This window comes from Malaclemys terrapin, chromosome 3 (assembly GCF_027887155.1).
Source record: "Malaclemys terrapin pileata isolate rMalTer1 chromosome 3, rMalTer1.hap1, whole genome shotgun sequence".
Classification (NCBI taxonomy): Eukaryota; Metazoa; Chordata; order Testudines; family Emydidae; genus Malaclemys; species Malaclemys terrapin.
In genome coordinates this window covers 110,868,069-110,893,101 of record NC_071507.1, presented here as the reverse complement: position 1 = coordinate 110,893,101, position 25,033 = coordinate 110,868,069, and the positions used below count along the sequence as shown (strand labels likewise).

Below are 25,033 nucleotides of genomic sequence, written 5' to 3'. Positions count from 1 at the left end.
AGAAATTTGCCAGTAGCAAACGTTCATAACATTAAGGCAACTGAACAAATTCTCCTTCATGTTAGAGTTCTTTTCCCTTCCTCATAAACTCTAAAACAGAGGCTAAATAATGGCTTTGAGCGTTGTGTTAGAGCGAGCAACCATGCACTTGGGCAATAGAGGGAGAAAGCAGTGTGACTGTGAAAGCCATTGGAGTACAGGGAGCAGTGGCTCTTTCTCCTCTTGTAGGAAAGGTGTAGTATGCACTCCACCATATTCCCCTGCTGGCATTGCAGGTCTGAGGCTATGACCCTAACCAGAGAGAGCCCTCCTGGGCCGGCTAGTACTATTAGAAGAGCTACATTTGTACTTTCCAAGCACAAGCAGACAAATTAAGGTTCCGTTTTGCATGAACGCAGGGAAAGGGCAACCTGCACCTTCTCCGCTAGGTATAGTGCCCAAGACTAACCATAGAAAACAACAGTTTTTTATATTAGCCTCTTGTTTTTTGCAAGTACAAAAACTTTCAACTGGAACATGCAGAAGTAGGGATGTGTTTATACCTGCAAGCAAAGCTCCAAAAAGGGAATGAACAGATTTTAGGATATACCAAAACCAAGATGTATTTTTGGATTAAAAATTTCAGTAATCCACAAACCCCAGTTTACAATTTACATAGAAGTTGTTTAAAAGAAATCCCCATCTTTCTCCTCCAATGAAACACCTACACTTCATAAACAGATACAAGGAGGGAAATATATAGATCAAGCTGGAGGCCAAACATTTGATTGTGTGTCTTTTTCAAAACACTGATATAACTTGGTGGTTTAAAGTTTAACTGTATTTTTTTCAATAGCAGCATTGATATAAGTGGCATTAGAGTTGGCAAAGCATAACAGAACACTTAACGCATTAATGACAGTGGATACATCAATATTAACACACTTTATGTCACTTACCTTACAGTAATGACTTCATCTATAAATAGAGAATTCAGTTCAGAAAGATGCAGCACCTGCATATGTACATTCATAAGCACCCTATGTATTAGTACACAGGCTACTTATAACATACCATGGATGGACTATCGTGTGAAGATCTAAGGGCACCAATTATCTGTCAAATGTACATGTACGCTTATTAACACAGAGGGCTCAGCTGTGGCTGGACCTGGTGACTGAAAAATTGTAGTCCCCGTTGTGCTACACTTTGTGCAGTCACTTATATCCAGTCCAAAATGCATGCAAAATGGGTGACATGCACTAACAGAGTGGGAGTTTTTTATATACCATAGGTGGCCAAACTTACTGACTGTCCAAGCCGCACATGACAATCTTCAGAAGTTTGAGAGCCAGGGCGTGCCCGTTGGGGCTCAGGGCTTCAGCCCTGCAGGGAAGGGGGTCTTGGGGCTTCAGCCTTGCGGGTCGCAACTGCTGGGGCTTCAGCACGCCCTGCGGGGCTGAGGCCCCAAGACTCTTTCCCCCCCCCCCCCCTTTCCCCACTGGGAAGAAGCTGGAGGTGACACATTGGGGGAGGGAACATGTGGGGTGGGCACATGGAGTCACATCCCGCCCCCTATTTTTTCCAGGGTTTGCTGGCCCTATTCAGTCACATGGTGCCTCAGGCTCCCTCCCTGCATGGCAGCTGCTGGACCCAGCAAACTGGAAGGTGTGGCTGTGGGAAGAGGCAGCAGCAAACAGCTGGGAGCTATAGGGAGAGCTGTTGCCTTTGCTGCTGTCTCTCCCCGTGGAGCTAAAGGAGCGGCCCTTCCCTGCAGCTCCCAACTGCTTGCTGCTGCCTCTCCAAGTGGAGCTAACACCAGGGAGCTGCAGGGAGGGGCCACTGTGGGCAAGGGGAGGCGTGCCTCACGCTGTTGCGGTGGTGAACCTTTAAATTGTGCCCCCCACTCTCAGCAGGCATCAGTCGTCTCTGGCAGAAGACCCTAACCCCACCACCCCGCTGCAGGTCAGAAGCCCCAACTGCTTCTCCCTTGGCCCAAAGAGTGCCCCTCATGCAGGGCTAGCTCCAAGTAGGGTGGGGCTACTCCATGCTATCCCACTTCTGCATGTAGTGTATTACTGCCACCTTGGAGCCCAAAGACATTTGCAGGAAGGGTAATATTTCCCATTCACGTTATTTATGGACTAACTTTCCCTTCTAACAGGAACCAGAAAGCTTACTTTTATTTGCACCATTTGGATTTCATCACATCGGTTTTCAGCAGAAGATTTCTTTGTCTGTCCTCGCCTGTGACCAAACTTGCATTTGTTCCTTATAACCTGCTCATCATCTTCAATTGGTCTCCGCACATATTTGAAGCGATCTTTAAGGGCTCGTTTCCATAGCAACTGCATACAAAAACCCACCATCATTAGAATCCATCAGGAGTTTGCGCCACTCTCTCAAAGCAGGTCATTATCTACTATTTCTAGACAAAGGAAAAACTGACAAGGACGGGTACAAATTTTTAGCAAGCTTCTTTAACTGCACCTACAGTTTATATACTTAGGTACCTAAACCCAATACACAGAGGCTGTCCCAAAGAAAAGCAGGCAATTGCAGTATGGGCCAGAAAACAGACAAGCTGCAGTTTGAATGCCACTCTGTCATATCTGCCTCCTAATATCACCAATGTCCATCAAATTAGTATTTTGTAGCTTTATCTGAACTAGCAGCATAAGAGAGAAAAATAGATTGTACGTTAAAAGATGGTGAAAGTTACTGATTGAAGCTCTTTGCTGTTTACTTGTGTTTAATCCCAAATTTACTGCCCCAACTCAAGTTTCCCTGGAAATATCTGTGGTGTACTGGCTTCTACAAGATGGTAACATAAAACTTCATATTTGAAGCATACCAAAATGTGGAGAAAACACCTGATTTTTCATTTGATATAGTTAAGACCCAGCTTGAAGCAGTGATATCTTATTGAGGCTCTTTTTTAATTTACAAGCACGTCCTTTAGAATTAATGAGTTAACTATACGAGTTGTTTGTGCCTCCCCACTCTATCACCCCAAATACTTAGCATGGAAGGAGGAAATGCCATTGGAAGTCCCAATGGAAGTTTTGTCTCCACTTGCTGTTCTTAAAGAGAACTATTCTAGATAAGTTCTTATATCACTCCCAATACTGGGCTATCTGAGCAGCACCTTAAAAGTGGCAAACCCAAGACAATGATGCTAATTTTGACAACTGGATCAATGACTCAGTTTGTAAATCCTTCCTGTGAGAGTTGCTGTTTATCGTATTATTCACATTGCTGCAATAAAAGGTTACAAAATTGAGCAAGTATTAAATTGGCTGAGAGGAAGAGATGCTCCAGGAGTCACTCAAACTTATAAAACTGATACACAAATAAGTCCCCTATTTCCAGCACCGCTTCCCGCAGTTACAAAGTATCAGACTATTCTTATTTTCGGAGATGTAGGAACACCACCAAACTAAATAAAGCCTGTAGAATTACACAGAAGGACTGCCTGGTGGTTAGGTCACTAACTTAGAGCATGGGAGACCTGGGTTCAAGTCCCTGTTTTGCTTCAGACTTTCTATGTGACCTTTGGTAAGTCATTTAGCCTCTCTATGCCTCATTTTCCCATCTATAAAATGGGCCTAGACTTGAGTTGGTTGGCAGTCTAGGTACCAAAGCCCTGCCTATACTTGGCATTGGAAATAGGAGGAGATGATGATGTAGAGCTACACAACCCGCAGATCAGCACTTGCTTCTGAACTTTTAACCTTTGTGCTAACATGGGTCCATGATTAACCACAGGCCACAAGGAGCCAGTTTCACAAAGAAACTTTGGCGTGGCAACACTCTGTGTCCCAGTTCCTACAAAATCACCGGGATTCACAAAGCCGGAGTTTGGCACTAAGATCCCTATATGATGAGTAGAGACAGATAGGTGCCTCTGGATGGGATTCACAAAACCAGCATGGTAGGTGGCTCCCAGTCCAGGCTATCCAATGGGAGATACTGAAGCAAAGAGTGTGTCCTAAGCCCTGCTCCTCTAAGGGTGTTCAATGCCTCCCTCTGCTTGATTCTCAGCTGCAAACCCTCTTTTGGCATTAGCTGCCAATGCTGTTTTTACAAGGAGCCAGGGGAAGGGGCAGACCTTCCACATAACTTTTAGCTCAGCGACTAGGATACTCACCTGGGATGTGGGAGACTCCCCAGCTCATGTCCCCCCTCTGTGTTCAACTCCCTTCTCATTAGGCAGATCTGTCACTTCTCAGGTGAGCGCCTTAGCCACTGGGCTATGGGATATTCTGATGTGAGTCACTCTCCCCTGTTAAAGCTAATCCACTTGCATAAACAATTTAAAAAATTAATGGGAGCAAGGGAACTGGATTCTGTATCTCTCATCTCCCAGGTGAGTGTTCTAACCACCAGGCTACAGAGTCAATTCTGATGCTCACTCGTTCTCTCCGTCCAATGACTCTTTCATTAATAATTCACAGTGAAACAGCTTCAATGGAGGAAGTTGAGGGGATTCCACATCAAAACATCCTATAGATCAGTGATTAGGGTACTCCCCTGACAGGTAAGAGATACCTATTCAAATCCTTTCTCCTCATCAGACACAGAGGGGACTTGACTGGGGATCTTCCACTGGGTGCTCTAACCACTGGGCTATAAATTATGAATGAGTGCTCTAACCACTGGGCTATAAATTATGAGTGAGGTGTCCCCTGGCTGTTTTCTGCAGGTTCACATATGTGACCTGATCCCATAGGCAACATCTGAGCACATGTACCAGATTGGGCCCTTCAGGCAAGCTAAGCAAAGGAATACCTATCTTCCCCTGGTTTGTGCATCACTCTGTGGCTTAGGCATCTACACACCTAGAGTGAGACAGCAGTGCTCATGTGTAACACTGACAGACCTCTGTTGTCAGCAGGCGGGATCAAACCTGGGACCTCTAGAGCTTAGTGCATAAGCCTCTACCGCATGAGCTAAAAGCCACATGGCTTTTAGCTAAGGCTGTAGAGCAGACTCATGAATCTCTAAATGGTCTCGGTGCCACTAGACTGGACAGAACACCACACCCAGAAGGCGTGTGGGTTACACATGCGCACAGAGAGAACTTGGGTACCTAAAGTGGTAGTTTGGCACCTACATCCTTTTGTGAACCTAGCCCAAGATCTTTAAAATATTATCAGTTTTTCACTAGCCAGACATGAGGCCCTAAAAAACTGCTTGCCAACTGATTAGAGTTTCCCAAGCCTGCATTTCCAAAACATCCTGGAATTCCAAACTCTGTACGTCAGTGGAGTACCCAACGGTGCTAACTGCAACCATGTTCAAAACCAGTTATCAAGTAAGTGCTTGAACAAGACTTCATCAACCAGAAACACTCATTTCTATCTGAACTCACATACTATAATTACAAGGAAAACCTCAGTGTTTGTCTACATGAACAACTAGACTGCAGCAAATTGCATTAATGCACTTTGAGCCAGTCCTGTTTCAAAGAGGACTAGATTGAAGTACTCTAACAAACTGTTAATGTGCATCAGCAGGGTGCACACGGACAGTGCAGTAGATTCACACCCCAGCTTGCAGCGGTCTAACTGTTCATATAGACAAGCTCTAAAACAGACCTGCCGAGGGGGGCATGTTTCTGAGAAAAAGTTTAGTCTTGAAGAGGAACAAAATAGCAAAAATGCAAAATTTTTCATGGAAACAGATATAAAGAAAAATTCCATTTCAGGAGAACTGAGATGGAATCTTTTGGCTTTATTGGCTGCCCTCAGGGAAGGGCCCTGTCCATTTCACAAGCCAGAAAGGCAGAGAGCCTGGGTGCTCTGCCAAACACTCCCCTCCCCCACCCCACCCCGATCTAGGAGCCAGTGAGGTGCTGCCCATTCCCAGGAAGTGGGGAGGCAGAGTGCCCTGGATTTCTGCTTCTCTGTTGGGGGGGGGGGGGCAGGAAAGAGAGAGAAAGAGAGAAGGGAAGGTAGATGCAGCGAGATGCAGCATGTTTCTCTATCTTCTAGAGCCATTGGAGACAGGGAAACCTGCCTGTTTTGACAGGACTTTTGTTGAATCTACTTTTATTTCATTTTTTAAATGGCCTCCACTCCAAGCTGTCCCTTTAACATGTTTCTAAACGACAACATAACTATAAAGCCCAAACATGAAATCACATTTCTGAAACACACCTCTACCCCGATATAACGCTGTCCTTGGGAACCAAAAAATCTTACCGCATTATAGGTGAAACTGCGTTATATTGAACTTGCTTTGATCCACCGGAGTGCGCAGCCCCGCCCCCCTGGAGCTCTGCTTTACTGCGTTATATCCGAATTCGTGTTATATCGGGTCGCGTTATATCGGGATAGAGGTGTATAATGTCCTCTGTCTACCTGTCTACTCCCAAGACCATCATGACCATATGAACTTAAGTGCTAATTTCAGCTAAGATAGTTTTACATTCACTTCTGGCATTTACCAAATACCACAAGAGTTTCCTGATTTATTCCAAATATCATAAGAGTTTCCGTGTACCATGTTTTATCTCATGCCTTTCTCCAATTGAGGAATTTGGAAGGTTTTTTTTGCCAGTGCAGTAATCTTTCTCATAACAGTCATCTTTTCCTGGAGGCATCTAGTCTGGAGACAGTATACAGACTAGGGCAACCTAATGAGACAACAGGTATGCGCTGAGCAATCACTTGGCCCCAGTCTCTGTGAATAAGTGGACAATGCATCTAAGTGAAGTGGACTGTAATTGAACAGTAGAATATCATACCCTTATGCAACTTAATGAGAATCAGATTCTGATTCACATTTTCCTCAGTAGATGTGTCTTTGCTGGCAACCAGATGAAATGTGTTTTCTGAAGTGACTGAATATTCTCTCTCCATCTCCCATGTTTACAGTGGGAAATTGTTCTGTTTTCTCAGAGAAGTGAGTCATCAATAATATTTTTAGGTCCTCAATGGAGTAATGTACTTGATACTTGTAGAAGAGAACTTTGCGTAATGTTCTTGTGCTACATGGAAATTTTCCAGTGTAAGCCAATTTTCTCGGCAATGCAGCACAATACTCTCACAGCCAAACTTCCAGAGGGCTGCTTTATTATGCTCGAGCTGGTTAAGACAGCATAAGTAAGGTTGAGGTAGAAACGGTTGCTATAACATGAGTTTACAAGTGTTTCGTTAATGGTACATCCCATCAGAGAAAAGCCGTGTGGTCGCACAAGCACATCAGGCACACACAGTGTAAAGCCAACTAAGTAATTTGGTACCTAAACATTAACAGACTATATACTTTCTTGCTTTCTTCAGGCATGCTGATCTGCTTCTAAATGCTCCCCTCTCCTCCCCAACCCTGAGCTGCTGGCAGCCTCTCTCTTCCCCTCAGCAAGGCATCCATTCCCCCATGTCTCCATTTCTCCCCAATAGCCCTCTGCCTCCACATGCCCTCTGTTATTACAGGTAACAGAACCATTTTATCAATTTCTATCCCCTTTCCCACAGGTCAGCTCACAACTGGAATAGGTCCCAATTATTACAACATCTCTTTCAGAGACCCATTTCCCCATGATGCCCTACCAGAGATCAGGTAATAGGGAAGGGCTGCCAGGAACAAAGACGTGCAGATAGGGAGAAGGGTGCTCAAGAAAAGTCAGTGGACAAGTACTAGCACTTCTTGCCTTTTCCACCCAACAAACCTCCTGTGGTCCTACTGCTATAATCCACAGAGAACCACTGGAGGATTTTAAGACGAGAGCTGAAGTTGGGGGGTGGAGAGGAAATCAGAGCTCATTCACCCTTTTCCTGTGGGCTACCTCCGGTGTGGTGGTAGCAACTACAGTGGCACATAAACATACACACAAATCCTCTTGTTCACAACTTTCAGATGCTCAGGGCTGCAGGAGCGGAGAACTTCATGAGCTTTAGGAGGTGCACAGGACCTTTCATGAGCTTTTCAATGGGAGAATTATTTTTTTCCAGTTGACAATATCCCACCAATGAAGCTTACGCTTACAAACATAGTCGCTTGTGAATGTAGTCTTTAAGGGTATGTCTACACTACAAAACTATGTCAACCTAAGTTACATTGACAAACAGCCTCTGCAATAATTAAATCACTTTTACATGTCCACACTACGCTCCTTGTGTTGGCAGTGCATGTCCTCACCAGGAGAGCTTGCACTGATTTAACAGTCAGTGTGCGGCATTATGGGATGGCTTCTAAAAGGCAGAAACAGTTGATGTAAGCAACAGTGTCTATATTGACACTGCATCACCTTAACTACGTCGACCGAAGAGCTACGCCTCTCATGGAGGTGAAGTTAATAAGTTGGCATAGCAGGTGAGTTACGTTGGCGGGAGCAACATTTTAGCATAGATGCTTACAGAGTTAGGTCAATGTAAGCTGCCTTACCTTCATCCTAACTCTGTAGTGTAGACCAGGGCTAAGTAACCAACTGGGGGCTGGGCATCGGATCTCAGCTAAGGGAATCCAGTAAACTAAGTTTCATTTCTCACCTGAAAAGTGGCAAACAAGAAACCCACTAAAGAACTTTCCCAGCTCTGGTGAACACCTTTATCTTTAGATTATAATTTAGGAACCATTTGTCTGATTCACTTCAGATTTGGTAGAAAAATATCTACCTTGGCCTTCATCCTAACTTTTCTATTTTCAGGCCAATATTACCTTTTTTTTGGCTAATTTTGGGAGAAGATGTGTGACACTGGCAGACCAGGTGCCAACTCATGCCAAGGCCCCAAAGCGTCACTGAACACTGACAAATGCATAGCTGGAGATCAGTCTGGCTCACTAAACAATCTCTGCTCATATCTATTTTAACAATACTAACACAGAGATGAGTGTTGGAATTTGTAAAATTGGTATTAGATTTATAAAGATGTGTTTAGTGTTTGGACTTTATGAAATGTTTGTGAGTTGCTGTATGCATTAATCTCACTTGTAATATCTGTATCCCACATTATAAGGTAATATTTAAGTGTTTGCTCTAAAACTGTAAGCCCCTCCCCTCTCGTCAGGAAAGAAGCATTACTGAGTGTGAAATGCTAGTTTACAAGAGAGGTCATCTTTGCCCCAGGAAAAAAGGCCCATAGATATCAGATCAGCCATTGTGAAACAACAGTGGACAAAAGAAAGATTTTGCTGATCGTTCATCCCACACCCATGAAGAGAAGACTGAACAAACCTTCCGCCCATCATCTTGAGCTCTGGGGGAAGGGAATAAAAATCCCTGTCAAGAAGAAATTATTATCCCCTATGCTGCTTGGACTTCAGGGAGAGGGCAAGATTTCTAAGCATAAGCAAGGGATCCCCAGATGTTTAGCTTCAGTTAACCCTAAAGGGCAAACAGAGCTTGCACAATACAGCAGCTTCTATTACTTTTTGAAACCTAAGACTAACTCATTTGTATGTGCATGTTTACCTGCTTTAACCTTGTAAATAACTCATTTCTTGTCCCTAGTTAATAAATCTTGTTAGTTTATTATAGGATTGGCTAAAAGCGTTGTCTTCAGCGTGAGATCTGAGGTACAAATGATGAGGTGAGTGACAGGTCCTTTGGAACTGAAAGTAATGTGGATATTGTTGTGACTTGTGGTATAAGGGACCATCTATCACAAAGGCAGACTTGCCTGGGTGGCAAGATATCCCAGAGTACCCAAGGGACTGTCTGTGACTCCATGTTAAGGCTGTTGTAGTGCCTGAGGAGTTCACACTTGATACCTGGTTGGTAAAATCTAAGTATAGAGCTCACAACCAGTTTGGGGTTTGTGCCCTGGTTTGTAACTGTCTGCCATGACATTGGCGCTCCTGGTCATGAGCTACTCCAGACAGCTTGACAGAAGGGAAGGGGGGAAAAAAGCCAAAAATCAGCTTATAATGGAAATTCAGTTGCAACTTTATCTATATAGCAATTGCCACAGAATGACCCGTGAACAGTAGCAAAATGAAAGGAAGCAGGGCTAACATAATCACATTCATTTGGTTCTGTTAGTCAAAAAGGGGCCGGGGGGTTGTTGCATTCTTTCCTTTTCTTTAAGATATTCAACCAGGCATTTAGTCTTCACCTAGACTTCAACATATAATGGCTTTTGACTTTGGAACTGATCTCCCCTATTGGTGAGATATTGACTGACTTGAACTTCAGGGTTAAGAATATAGTCCTTCTGTTCACTTGAGCTTTTGCTCTACACCTGTATGCTAACAGCTCAATTTGAGGGTTAAGAGCCAGATTTTTAAAAAAGTATTTAGGCATCTAGTGGGATTTTCAAAACTGCACAGGCACCTAACTCTCATTAATTGCAACATCTATAATATGGAGATATACCTATCTCATAGAAGTGGAAGCGATGAGTCCAGCCCCCTGCCTTTACTAGCAGGACCAAGTACTGATTTTTGCCCCAGATACCTAAGTGGCCCCCTCAAGGATTGAACTCACAACCCTGGGTTTAGAAGGCCAATGCTCAAACCACTGAGCTATCCCTCCCCTATACAGGGCTGGCTCTAGCTTTTTTGCTGCCCCAAGCAGCAAAAAAAAGCGTCGCCCTCCCGAGCCCCCCCGCCGAGCGCCCCCCCCCAGCCGAGAGCCGCGCTGCCCCCCCGCCGAGCGCCGCCGGAACCCCCCGCGCCACCCCCCCCGCCGAGCGCCGCGCGCCGGAGCCAGACCCGCCCTGCTCCAAGCGCCGCCAGACCCCCCCCCCGAGCGCCGAGCCCCGCACCGCTGGAGCCCGCCCCCGCCCCCTGCCGAGCGCCGCCGGAACCCCCCTCCAGCGCTGCCCCCCCGCCGAGCGCCGCCGGAACCCCCTCCCCGAGCGCCGAGCCCCGCGCCGCCCCCCCCGCCGAGCGCTGCGCCGCCGGAGCCCGCCCCGCCCCTCGCCGAGCGCCGCTGGAACCCCCCCCCCCAGAGCGCCGCCCCCCCCCGCCGAGCGCCGCTGGAAACCCCCCCCCAGAGCGCCATCCCCCCACCGCGCGCAATGCCGCGCCGCGCTGCGCTCCCCCCGCCGCCTCTTACCAGGTGCCGCCCCAAGCATGTGCTTGGGTGCCTGGAGCCGGCCCTGCCCCTATATGCTTTTGAAAATCCCTCTATCTGCATCCTTAGAAGCCTGGCCATAAGTATTTATATTTAGTACTATCAAATAGTCAACCTGCTTGTTTTCATGTGCCCAGATAATGTTGTGAAAACATCTTTTTAAAAAAAGCCAAATAATTCTTAATTTAGTACTTATAAAGTATATTTAATCTCTGATGTTAAATAAATATTTTTGGGACATGATATATTTAACACATATTACTCTGCCAGTTTTAAATATCATTTTAATTGGTTATTTTTCAGATTTTTCTTTTAATGTCATCTTTGTCTTGGAGACATCTTTTAGCTGATTTTTCAGCAGCCACCTATGTAGAGCTTTAAATCTCTCAAGTTCAAAGTTCAAAACACTTAGATATTTCATCCTCCTCCCCTCACATACATTAAGAGTTTAGCTAAATCTATTTCTGTAATAGGATTCCCATAAGCTTCTGCAAAACCCTGCTCACACAAACTGTTTCATCTGTTGAGATAAAAATTGCCTTTATATATATTTATCCTGCTTCCCAAATGGTGGTAGTCAGTGAGATGTGTTCTGGAGGGCAAGTGGAGGCATCTGTCTTGCCATTCTTACATGGAGTTAACCGGTAGCCCACTGGGTCACTTTATTATTACTAACACCACAAAAACAAGAAGATTTACCATGTTCATCGGAAGAGAACAAGGATTACTCTGTGTATCTGACACAGAAGGGAGAGGATTATGGACAGATTAAATGTAGCAATTTACTAAAGAATAATAATTTTGTATGCAACAGTTATGTAATCAAAAATGTCAACAATGAGATTCAGGGTTTCACTGCGCTAGTGCTGCTGTGTAATGCTGAACTTTGAGGGAGGATTCATATATAGAAGGTAGGCATTTGCACGTGCTCTCAGTTTCTCTCCACCCCCAAATTACATTTGATAAAACAATTATTTGCTTTTTGAAGTTTGATATAGTGTATAAGTTGTTTCGTAGAAACTGGCTAAAGTAAACTGAAATGGAGGTCATTAACTGCTCATATCCAGATCTTTTCAAAAGGCTGACTTTAAGCCCTCTAAAAGGATACCGCAGATAGAACAGTACTGTACAAAAAGTGCTGAATTATTATTATTTTTAATTCTATTCTGAATGCTGCACCTACTATGAGGGAAAGTATTATCACTGGCTTTCTGATTCTGCCTTCCCACCCCCACATCAGATGTACAGTATTTTGGTGCAGAGGTTAACATTAACAACCTGTGGAAATATTAAATGGATATATTAAATGGACAGATTCTATGGGCTAGATTTACAAAGAGACTTAATAATTGTGACACTGAGCATTTCACACCTTTTAGATGCTTAGATCATCCCTGGGATTTACAAAGCCTGAATTAGGCACTCACGCTTCCTATACAATGAAGGGGGAGAGACATGCGCCTAAGAACGAGATTCACAAAAGCCAGCACACTGAGTGGGGAGCCGCCTAAGCTAACCAATGGGAGATGCCAAGGAGAGGAATGTGTCCTAAGCCCTGCTCAGGGAATTCAGTGCCTAAATCCAGACTGGAGGGAGATGCCTCTCTCTGCTTGGGATTCTCAGCTGGGAACCCTCTCCTGGAGTCCAACGCTTATGTTTTTGCAAGAAGCCAGCGAGGAAGGAGAGAGCTTTCCTCAGAACTTCTAGCCCAGTGGTTAGGGCACTCATCTAAGATGACCACCAGCTCAAATCTCCCCTGTATTTGAGGGGGAGAGAGAATTTGAATAAGGATCTGCCACCTCTAAAGTGAGTGCCCTGAACACCAGACTACGGGACGGCCTGATGTGACTTGGAGGCAGAGAAAATTAGGAGTGTATAGATGGGGGAAGGGATGTTTAACAGCCAAAGGCAAAGCAATATTGTTTCACAAAAGATTCAACCTACTAATTCTAGATGTAAATAAAGATAAGGAAGGTAGATTTTTGCTGGAGAAGGCTAAGATCTCTGACTCTCTATATACTCTAATTAATGTATATGGAGCCAATAAAGATAATCCAAGTTTTTTCTAAATTAATATCCCTCTAGAATCAGTCACTCTAGCAGGATATTTTAATGTGGTGTTATACCCTTTTTTAGGCAAGTCAGGCTGTCCCCAGCATACACAAACACATACTAGAAACATTAAAAAGATTATATGGAAGAACTGGAGTTAAAAGTTAAATGGCACTTGAACAACCCTACAATGAAGGATTTTACATTTATTCCTCCCCACATTCTACATAGTCATGAATAGATTTCTTCCTGATTTCTAAGACTCTAGTAGACTCAGACTTGATTTCATTATTAAGCACTATCATGATCTCTGATCATGCACCAGCGATACTACAGTTTTTCCCTCCCGAGACAAACGGACTTGTAAACAATGGAGACTGCACTCCTCTCTTTTTATAAACATTTTCAGAGCTATCACACAGAAGAAATTGTTTTTTTCCTCAAAACAAAATGACACACCAGAGATATCCTGATCCACTCTATGGGATACACTAGAAGCTTTTATTAGGGGCAGGATCATTTCCTACTCAGCAGGTAGGAAGAGTGTTAGCCAAATTAATCTTGTGGAATTAACTAAATTTAAAGATATGGATTTAGAACGTGCAAGCTACCCTCTCCCAAGAAAATCATAGAAAATTAATCAGAGTTTGGTATGAAGTAAATAGACTTACTTCAGCACAAGCCGAATTTTCTCTTTTTAGACTCAAACAAACACACTGGAAGTCAGAGGGAGAGAGCAAGGAAAATTCTCACATACGGTTTAAAAATGAGAGGTCAAAGATCCAGAGTAGCATCACTCAAATCAGAACAAGGGCAGATTATTACTAATCAAAAAGAGATCAACTTTTGAAATTCTTCCAGGCTCTTTACAATAATGATTCCTCGAAGAAGAGAAGAACTGAATAATTTTGTTAAAACTCTTAACATCCGTCGAATCTCAAAAGAGCAGCAGGCCAGGTTGACCTCTCGGTTGCATTCAGAGGAAATGAATCTGGGCAAGACCCCCGGCCCTCATGGCCTACCTACAGAATTCTATCAAAGTTTCAAAAAAATTCTGCCCCTAAGCTGTTATACATTCACAAAGATGCCTTAAAGGAAAGGTACGTTACCCCCTATAATGAGGGAAGCCTTAATTACTGTACTGTTTAAACCAAAGAAGGATGTGCAAAAGTGTTAACAGCTATAGACCCATCTCTAATCAATACTGATATAAAAATACTTTCAAAAACATTGGCTAAGCACTTGAAAAAACAATGAATGAAATGGTTCACCCCAATCAGGTGGGATTTATTTTAAAAAGTTGTGGTTCAGAGAACACATGTCCATTGATTAACGTTATGGCATTCCATCAACACTCTCGAAATTCCCATGCAATCATTTCACTTGATGCAAAGACAGCCTTTGACAGAGTGAACCAGCAATATGTTTCTTACCAGGGATAAATTTGGGTTGGGAAAGTCCTATTTCATGGATACAGCTATTATATTCCAATCCCAACCCTTGTATCCTAACAAATAGCACAATATCTCAGACAATTCCCCTTCCCCCGCTTTAATCTGTTTTGGGGAACTAGACAGAAATGCCCTCTCTCGCCCCCTCTCTGTTTAGTCTAGTATTAGAACCACTTACAGTACTAATCACAGAACACCCAGGTATTCAAGGGATCAAATCAGGGAATCAAAAATTTTTCCATATACAGATGACCTCCTCCTCTTTATTAAAAATCCAGATCAATCTATTCCCAATATCCTTCAAACCATGGATAACTTTGGTAAACTCTCCGGCTACAAAGATAAGTTGGGATAAGTCAGAAGCAATGAAGACCTTATTGGATTTAGTTGGAAGTGGCTCTCCTACAGGGACATTTAGATGGCAACAGACAAACCTCAGATATCTTGGCATCCTCTTCTCTAAGGAAATTAAAAACATAGTCAAGGTTAACCTACCCCCATTAATCATGCAGTTAGCAAACTATTTAAACTGATGGCAGGCACTGCCTTTCCCCATTTGAGGAAAAATAAACAGAATAAAGAGGATCCTGGGAAGAGCATTCATTTTGATTGAACTCCCTCCCTCCCTCGCCATATTCCTCCCTTTTAATTTTACTAAAATCAACATGTTCAGATCCTCCTTGTGGAGTGCTGGTAACAAACCCAGAATCGCCTTACAAGATTACAGTTCCCTATCAAGACAGAGGTTTTAGATTTCCCAATTTCAAACTTTACCATCAGACAATAATTAACCAAGCAAGACAGCAAGCTGTAGAGCCCTGGATTGGATCCAGCTGGAAGCAGCATTGGTGGCTCCTTTAACCTATTTCCAACGTGCTGCATGCTGATCACTACCTACCAACCATGGTGGCAGTCAAAAACACCCCCTTTCTACGTACCAAGGCCTCCATCTGGGGTAACTCAAAACTCTGTATAGCAGGCAACCCCATCATTTGGACAGATTCGATTAGGAAAGGGATTTTGACCATCAGTCAATTTATTGAAAATTATACCTTCCTCCCTTTTACAATATTAAAAGAAAGGTTCAATCTAGAGACTAAGAAGGAGCAGCCATAGGTCCACCTTAAACATGCCATCTACCATCTGTTTGGCCCAGATGCCTATGCTACCCCGATCCACCTCGGAACTGCTTTCATTTCCCCAAATATTATCGATTGCCAAGACCTATGTATATGCAAGTATATGCACACTTGGCCAGCAAATCTGAATTAAACGTGGATTCCCTAAAAAAGAAATTCTCTGCTAACCAATGGAAACAAATTTTAGCCAGTTTGCCAATCTGTTCTTTGGACCTCCGTTTAAAGATTAATCCCACAGAAAATTGTATGCAGGCTGCATTGGACTCTTCTCCGACTGTTCAAAATGGGTGCCGTTAAGTCAGACAAATGTTGGTGCTATGATTCAGCAGCTGCTAACTTAATCCATATGCTCTGGGAATGCTCCTATACCTGTATGTTTTGGGCAGAACTTAATTGCAGAGTTTATTTTTGCCTATCAAATAAAACTGTGTTACAAGTGAAACGTGATTTTAAATGTTAATTGGAAGCTGAATAAATCTGAAAAACTTTGGCTCAGTGGAGCACTAATTACTGTTGAAAGATTAGTATTAGAAAAATGGAAATCCAAAAAATGACCAACAACTGAAGACTGGAACACAGACATTGTAAGCTCGGCCATCATGGAATATAATAGAAATACCCAAGAAAAATTCTTTCCTGTAAGTATCTGAATGATCCTATTAAATGCAGCCCTCCTCTTTTCTACCCACTTCCTTCCCTTCTTGTCTATCTCCCTCCTTTGAATTTTTTATCTTGTTGGTTTTATATTTAATTAGTTGGTATTTTATAAACAAATTTTGTTTGTAAATTTTGTAACAAATAATTGATTTATATTTTCAAGTATAGCTGAAGTTAGGTAGCAAATAGCTTCTCATAATATATTAACTTACATAAATAGTTTAGTTGTGTGTGTATATATTTAAAATTTAACAAAGTTATTCTAAATAATAATACAAACTAGCATCACAACTCCAGAATTTGCCCATGTTAATGTTTGTGTTTTCAATATTTTATCTTTTGTTTTTAGTTCTTAATGGGACAGATCTCAGCCTTTCTTTAGAGTGGCTTTAATTAAATTCCTATTAATCTTTTTCTGTAAGAGATCACCAATTTTTTGTTTTGTTTTTGGCTGCTTCTCCACTGTGCTTAACTTGTATTTTTTTCTTTGATAGGAATAAAAACTTGTATACAAAGTGACTTTAAGGATTCTTTTAAAATAAAGAGTAGAAAGTATTAGGGCATATCCACACAAATTAATCATGTTTGTGTTCAAAATTTTAATATGTTTGAAGCATTCGGAACTATTTTTTTCCTAAAATACAATATCCTTAAAGACATTTGTTGTTCTTATATAAATCCTGTTTATTCTAACACTTTTTATATACCATTCAGTTTATACTATAGACCAGAAATTCCCATCGTATCCCATGCCTAAAAAGTTAAGATTTTTTTCCCAAGTGTTCCATGTGACTTCAGATATATCTTTCAAGTAAGAGGGAGGACTATTGGAGGGAGCGGGGGTGGGGGAGGGAGGAAGGGAGCAGAGACCTTAAATAAGATTCAAGCACTGATTTCCTCTCTCATCCCCAAGCCAGTCCTATGTGGTAAAACTTTTGTTTCATTCCAAAAGTAGCTCAAAGCTCTTCACTAATGAAGTACAGGGATATAACTTTGCATTTGGTAGCTTTAAGCCACTCTTTTCTTTAAATTGAGGTTTTTATCTTAATTCTTACCCACCTCCCACTCTAAATAGAGAGCAAGACAACTTTCTTATTTGTTTAAAACAGATATCTCAAATGTTGACTGGTATTATGAATAATTCTTAAATGACCAGTAGTAGACAGGCATCTTTCTGGTTACCTCTTTACCACAAAAAGAAATGGCAAGCTTTTGTGTAGGATTCTATTTTCATGTTTCTCCTACTAATACTGGAGACATTCTTGACCTTTACAAGATCTTGCTCTGTCCGTTTGAGATTCCTAACATCTAAATTACCTTTTTCTCCATAAAAAAAGAAAGTATTAATTGCATTTAAGTTATACTTTTTTATATTTTACACTGAAACAAGTATCAATATTTGAAAACTAGAGCTGGTAAAAAAAATTTTGCATGAAAACTTTCCTGATGGGAAAATGTTGTTTCATTGGAATCGATCTACTTCAAATTTTAAGATTTTTCCCAGTTTTTTTTAATTTTCCGTTTCCGAAATGTCCAGTAATTTCCATCAAAAATACTGACAGTTTTTGTTCCAACATTTCATATTCAAAACTCTTCTGAATTTTTTGAGAATTTTCAATATTTTGACTTCTTGTTCCGATTCAGAATGGAAACAAATTTTGAAATGTTGACATTACCCATGAGATGTAAATCCCATTTCCAGACTACTACAGAGGACCCCCCTGTGGCTAAACTCTCAAGGTATCACCCCTGGGCAATAGCACCCCACACACACTTGGAGTAATGAGGACAGGGAGCTCCTTCTCTTCCCAGAGCAGGGGGACTGGCATGGGATCTCTACAGTATTTTCTCTAGCATCTGGGTTTTCATCTGCATGGGTAGGCCAGGCCTTTTACTGCCACACAGAGAGTTCTCCGCTAGGATGATATTGGTGGGGAGGTCCCAGAGCAGTAGGTATTGGAGTTAACCCATTGAGATGAATGGGGCAGCTCACTATTTTCAAAACGATTGCATTAAGCTATCAGCAACATCTGCCCAAATATGAAGCTTCAGTTACATATGGGTCATGTTTTCAAATTTATCTCCATAACCAGGTGGAGTAGAATTTTATTTTTTTTAAGTGAAAATGTATTATTTGATAAACTGCATGACTCGAGGAGCTGGGGCCCATAGCTGCGACCTAGCAATGTATTATGAGGGGGGCTAGAAGGGGGATAACCTAATTAACATTGCAGAGGAATTTGGCATTTCATTTGCAGAACAGAAAAAAAATACCTCCTACAGAATCTGAGTCCATTGTGCCAGGAAATACACATAGCACTGGTTATAGGAGAACAAAATCGAATTCCTGTAACTTTTAGTCAGTTTTCAGTAAAGACTGAATAGACTTTTTTCCTGTAACTCAGTTGAGAAATCTAGATAAATGAAGTCAGAGAGTCTTTGACAGATTAGTTTACAATGGCTTTTAGTCTTCTGGGTAACATTTTATCTGTCAGCCTTAGCACTTGTGCTATTATTCCCTGAGGTCTACTGCTCAGGTTCTGTTTGGTGTACGATTTCCATCCACCTCCCTTACCCAGCCCCGTAACAACATGACCAACTGTCAATACAAACTTGCTGCAAGCTCCCTACTTGTATGCCTTGTAGCAGCCCCAATTTAAAATGTTGATATATTTAGCTTTATTTTCATAATCTGTCTTCTAGCCAGGACATATCATTTTACAAACATGGTTACATTTACGTTTTGTTGGCAGAGTCCTCCAGTACTGAAATTCCCACTTCACCTTCGGGCTGTTTTCTTTGTTATGTTTAGCACAGACTCTTTCAACACCTTTTCAGAGATTGTAGGTAATCCCTAATTAACCAAGTTTCTGATGATCTCAAATAGAAGTATATTCCCCATATTCAAAACTGATGGAGAAACAAGTTTCACTTATTTGAAAATCCAATTATCTGATTGTTTCAGATGTCTCATAAGACATTTGAATCATCAGTGTTAGCACTACTGGTGATTCCAGCAACTCCTTTATTTCCTTACATTTGTCCAAAACATTTTTAGAAGAGGTGACATGAGAAACATTATGTTTCCAGTCTTCTGAGCCCGATTCCACCAAGAAGGAATCAGGCAACGGTACCGTCTTTTTAGGTATTATGAATCCAGCGTTGTCAATTCTTATGATTATTATGATTCTCGCAATAACTGGTTTGTTTTTTTAAAGCCCCATCTGCCGGAGTCATGGGTATACTTAAGAATCTCTGCTTTCATTTAAAGAATAGTAAACTTCTAGCCCTCATGGTTGCATTAAAATGTGACCCATAGGCTCATAAAACAAAAGGCAAATAAAAAGAACCTTTTTTTCTTTTTAAATATCAATTGGGGGGGGGAAGGGGGGCCTCACTCGAACTTTTAATTTATGAGATTAGCAAGATTGTGACTCTTTAGGTTTAACCTTTTCCTTGCATGTTTTTGTTGTTTCTTCCAGCTATGTTGCCCAGTAACTGAATGAAATGTCAAATATAAAACAAACACATTACCAAAACAGAAGCCTCTGCCCCACTCAGCTGCTTGCTCAATCTGCGTTATGCTACTCCCCAAATACAGTTTTTGCTAGCAGGCTGCTAATGCAATGTCCCCAACCAATGCAGAAAAGGATGAACGATTTGACAAAGAACAGTTTTATAAAATGATTTATAGCACAGTTTAGCCAGGTCTACATTTGTTAGGGAAAGCTGCTTTCAGAGCCACATTTAAATACAATTTTTCCTAAAATTTTCCACAATATTTCCTGAAATTTTCCCTAAAATGAAGTTCTGTAAATGGGACCTTAGAAACACTCACAGATGGATTCTAGTCAGTCTTTACAAATGGGGTCATGTTATACCAATGACCCACACATGGAACTCCTATTGGGGGTTCTCAATGGGAATTTTGAGCAAAAATAAGGGTAGAATATAACTCATTGATGCTCTATCTCGCCTTTCCTTCCCAGGATGGGGAGTTTGCTTACTTCAGTGTGGTACTTCCCTATCACAATGCCCAGCCTGAAAGGAGAATTGGGATATTCATCACATTCTTCCTTAGATTGCATTTTCTGCAATAACTCTGTGGAGGACATGTATGTGTCCCTCAGAGCAAACCCCCCTCCACCTCCCACAGTCTTTTACCAGGTGCTGTATCACATGGCAAGGCAATGATGTGAAGTCAACAGGCCTGAACATTATCTTTGCAGATTGCAGATCTGTTTTCTGGACCCTGAAAATGAAAAATTACATCCAAACCTAACAGCATCTCCTCCTTCCATTCAGCTTCCCGCTGTAACCACATGAGAGCCCTAGTGATGGTCTACTGAGCTATTTTATCCAAATGTACTTACTCCTGCCATATTTAAAAAGACATGAACATAATAACTACTTGATATAGGTAACAGTAAACAAGTTCACTAAGGATGATCACAATGTATTGCAGTAGCATAAGGCAAACACCAAAAATATTCATAATGTAATGTTTATATCTTCCCCCCTACAAATACAATTTTCCACTGGCCTGGCATAGTTGTATCATCACCATGATTTTTTAAACAATCACATGTTTAACAGTTTTTTTTTTTTTTTTTTTTAAGAAAAAAAGCATATTATAGAGAAAGTCAATGCAAGCAACAGCGAGGTAACTTTTCATTAGTACTTATGCATGTATGATCTGACAATGGCTTTGATAAACAGCAAGTAATTTAATTAACCCTGTGCAATTACTGGTGCTTAAAATTAAGTATGTTATTTGGGATACATAACTTAAAATAGAAGCTGCAGCACTATGAAAAATAAAAACACCAAACAAACTGATATTAATTCTCTCTGAATTAGTCTCCCTCTAAACAACTAGATTAAAAAAGTTTCACATTTGATAGAGATTTAAGATAAACTGAGAACTGCACTAATTATGATACTTACAAAGCCATTCCCATCCTCATCAAGGAATGGATATGCCTGAAGCAATGCATTGACGACAACATTATACTGCTGACTGTTTGGGTACCTGTTCAAACAAGATAAAAAGAAAATATAGGAATAGGTGGCATTTTAGACACTTTTTGTCAATTTGAAGTCTGGTGGGTTTTTTTAAGAGGATATCAAGTTAAATTGATACAGTGTTTCCAAAATATTTACATTAAATTACATATTAAAGGAAGAAGAAATTATCCTAAATGTAATGCATGGGAAGAGCCTTTAGAGCTTGATCTAAAGTCCATCATTAAAACCAAGAGTGTTTTTTCCACTGACTTCAGTGGGCTTTAAATCAATGATTTTAACCATTTAAGTTTACAGATTGCAGAGACTGGTTCATCATCATCTGGGAATTTATTGTGCAATCAGTTGTACCCCCAAAAAAAGAGTGAATCCCAAAACTACCGTACTTACAGTGATCCTTCCAGATATTTTGTCATGTCTGCCTGTAAAAATTCAATAATCCTTATTCTCATGCTGTGGTCAGGGCATTTCCTTTCTGCTAATATGCATTGGACATCATAAGGAAACTCTGGTAAAACATACGAGTTTGTCCACTGTACTGTTTCACATCGTGCAAAAACATGTTTCATATTTTTTCTGTAAAAGAAAGGGTTAAAGATATCAAAGCTTATCAGATGCTCATATAGTTCTTTTTATCCCTGTGGGAAACTAAGCAAGGAAAAAAAATAAGCCAAATGTTTTTGTAGGAAATAAAGTTATGGCCGTACTGATTAAAAACCACTGGTGTTTTAGGCTTGATCAGAGATGCCTATTATTTTTTTGCTTTCTCTTAGTTTCTACTTAAGAATAAAGTTACATGCAAAACATGTAATAAAATCAACCAATTCAGATGTTAAAATAGTTAAATGTTTTATACACAGTGCCTTAGATCAGGAGCTAGGAGAAGGCAACCAAACCTTTTCACCAACTAAACATGCACAGAATAGCTTTTGGCACAAAACAACAGATATGGATGATAATATTCGTTATTTTAGCAATTAATATTTGGCTCCAAACAGAATGGGTGAATAAGCCACTGTTTTAGAAAAAAAAAAATCAGTAAAAATACACGAGCCTAGACCCTGAAAAGACTTCCACATGTTTAATTTCAAATATGCCAGAAGTCCCATGAGTTCAGTGGGTCACCTCATAGGCACGTCTTTGCAGATTCAGAATCCAAACAGATTTACATAAGAACAGCCATATTGGGTCAGACCAATGGTCCATCTAGCCCAGTATCCTGTCTTTGGACTGTGGCCAATGACAGATGTTCAAAGGGACTGAATTGCCACGGCAATCAAGCGATCCATCCCATCATCCAGTCCCAGTTTCTGGCTATCAAGGGCTCAGGGACACCTGGACCTTACGATTGTGCCCCTGACCATCTTTGCTAATAGCCAAAGATGGACCTATCCTCCATGAACGTATCTAATTCTTTTTTTAATCCAAGTTATATTTTGGTCTTCGCAACATCCTCTGGCAATGAGTTCCATAGGTTGATTGTGTGCTGTGTGAAGTACTTCCTTTTGTTTGTTATAAATCTGCTGCCTATTTATTTCATTGGGTGGCCCCTAGGTTCTTGTTTTATGTAAACTTTCCTATTCACTTTCTCCACACCATTCATGATTTAATAGACCTCTGTCATATGCCCTTAGTCATCTCTTTCCCAAGCAGAATAGTCCCAGTCTTTTTAATCTCTCCTCATATGGAAGCTGCTCCATCCCGCTAATCATTGTTGTTGCCCTTCTCTGTACCTTTTCCAATTCTAACTTTTTGTTTTTTTGAGATGGAGAACCAGAACTGCACACAGTATTCAAGCTGTAGGTGTACCATGCATTTATATAGTGCATTAATAAACATATATTTACTGTCTTATAATCATCTGTCCTTTTCCGAACGGTTCCAAACATTGTTAGTTTTTTTTGGTTGCTGCTGCACACTGAGCAGATATTTTCAGAGAACTATCCACGATGACTCCAGTAGATCTAATTTACAACCCATCACTTTATATGTGAAGTTGGGATTATGTTTTCCAATATGGATTACTTTGCATTCATCAGCATTGAATTTCATCAGCCATTTTGTTGCCAAGTCACTGAGTTTTGTGAGATCCCTTTGTAACTCTTCGCAATCTGCTTTGGACTTAACTATCTTGAGTAATTTTGTATCATCTAAAAACTTTGCCACCTGACTGTTTGCCCTTTTTTCCAGATCATTTAGGAGTACAGTATGTTGAACAGTACTGGTACCCTGTACAGACCCCTGTGGGACACCACTATTTACCGCTCTTCATTCTGAAAACTGACCATTTATTCCTACCCTTTATTTCCTATCTTTTAACCAGAACTGATCCATGAGAGGACCTTTCCTCTTATCCTAAGACTACTTACTTTGTTTAAGAGTTTGGTGAGGGACCTCAAAGACTTTCTGAGAGTCCAAGTACACTATACCAATTGGATCACCCTTGTCCACATGTTTGTTGATCCCCTCCAAAGAATTCTAATAGATTGGTGAGGCATGATTTCCCTTTACAAAAGCTCTGGTAAATCTTCTCCACCTGGAAAGGGAGTATTAGGAATAATGGAAGGTAACTTAAAAGGAGACTGCCTTGGTTAATTCAAAGACATTTTGTGCTAAATTCACAAAAATTTAGCAATTGGTTGATTATAATCAGTTAAGGAAGGTGGGAGGGAAATAGAGTAGACTGAGGTTTGGCACATAATACAGAAATTTTCACTTCTAAGGCCACGTCTACAAACTTCGGCTGCTGCAAGTTATGTCAGCATAAACCACAATTAGTATCTCGTTTGTGCGCATACATATTTGGCTCCTTGCACCGGCACTGCACATACTCAACAGGGGTGCTTGTCTCAACTTGCCACCATCCAGCGCGTTGTCTTTTGGGAAGTTTTGACAATGTGTGGTAGGGCAGAAACAAGTCGTTCAGAGATGGCTAGGAGCAAGGGTTCTTCTTCCCAGCATGCAACTTTCTCCATCCCATAATGTCATCTACATTTCTAATTTTTGCACCCTTTCAAAAATCCCATGAAACCACAGGGCCTTCCTCACTGTCCGCATCACGGACAGAAGCATGAAGCCTCAGCACTATTGTCATGAACGTTGCAAGCACAGAGCACATGATCCCCTTGTATTTGCAGAGCTGCAAGAAGAACCGCATCGGTGGAGAACATGATGATTTCATGGAGAGCAGATTGCTGTGGAACATAGAGAAAATCAATTCAAGGCTGTTGGTGGAGTTCACAGAGCAGTTGCAGATGGTGGAGCACCACATCTGAGACCAAGAAACAAGTGGGATCACATGGTAATGCAGGGTTGCGATGACGAGCAGTGGCTGCAGAACTTTTGTATGCGAAAGGCCACATTCCTGGATCTGTGCGCCAAGCTCGCCCCAGCCCTCCGTCACATGGACAACAGCATGAGAGCTCCACTGACAGTGGACAAATGAGTGGCGATCACACTGTGGAAACTTGCAAAGCCAGATTCCTACAGGTCAGTGGGGAATTGTTTTGGAGTTGGAAAATCCACTGAGGAAGCTGTTGTCATGCAAGTGTGCAGGGTCACTAATCTTCTCCTGCTACACAGAACTGTGACTCTCAGCAATGTGCAGGACATAGCAGATGGATCTGCAGCAACAGGGCTCCCAAATGACAGTAGAGTGATGGCATGTGCATCCCTGGAACCAGCCCACCTTGCCACAGAGTACGTCA

General features: G+C 41.5%; 1 protein-coding gene across 1 annotated transcript in view; it reads right to left on the bottom strand.

Annotated features, from left to right (window-relative positions):
* Window positions 1-25,033, bottom strand: part of SAMD3 (sterile alpha motif domain containing 3) — an 86,891-nt gene that overhangs the window by 15,681 nt on the left and 46,177 nt on the right. The window contains exons 5-7 of the mRNA XM_054024239.1: window positions 21,717-21,902; window positions 21,249-21,333; window positions 2,160-2,327 (exon numbers count right to left, since the gene is read on the bottom strand). Coding sequence (XP_053880214.1) covers window positions 2,160-2,327; window positions 21,249-21,333; window positions 21,717-21,902 — 439 coding nt within the window. The remainder of the gene's footprint in view (window positions 1-2,159; window positions 2,328-21,248; window positions 21,334-21,716; window positions 21,903-25,033) is intronic.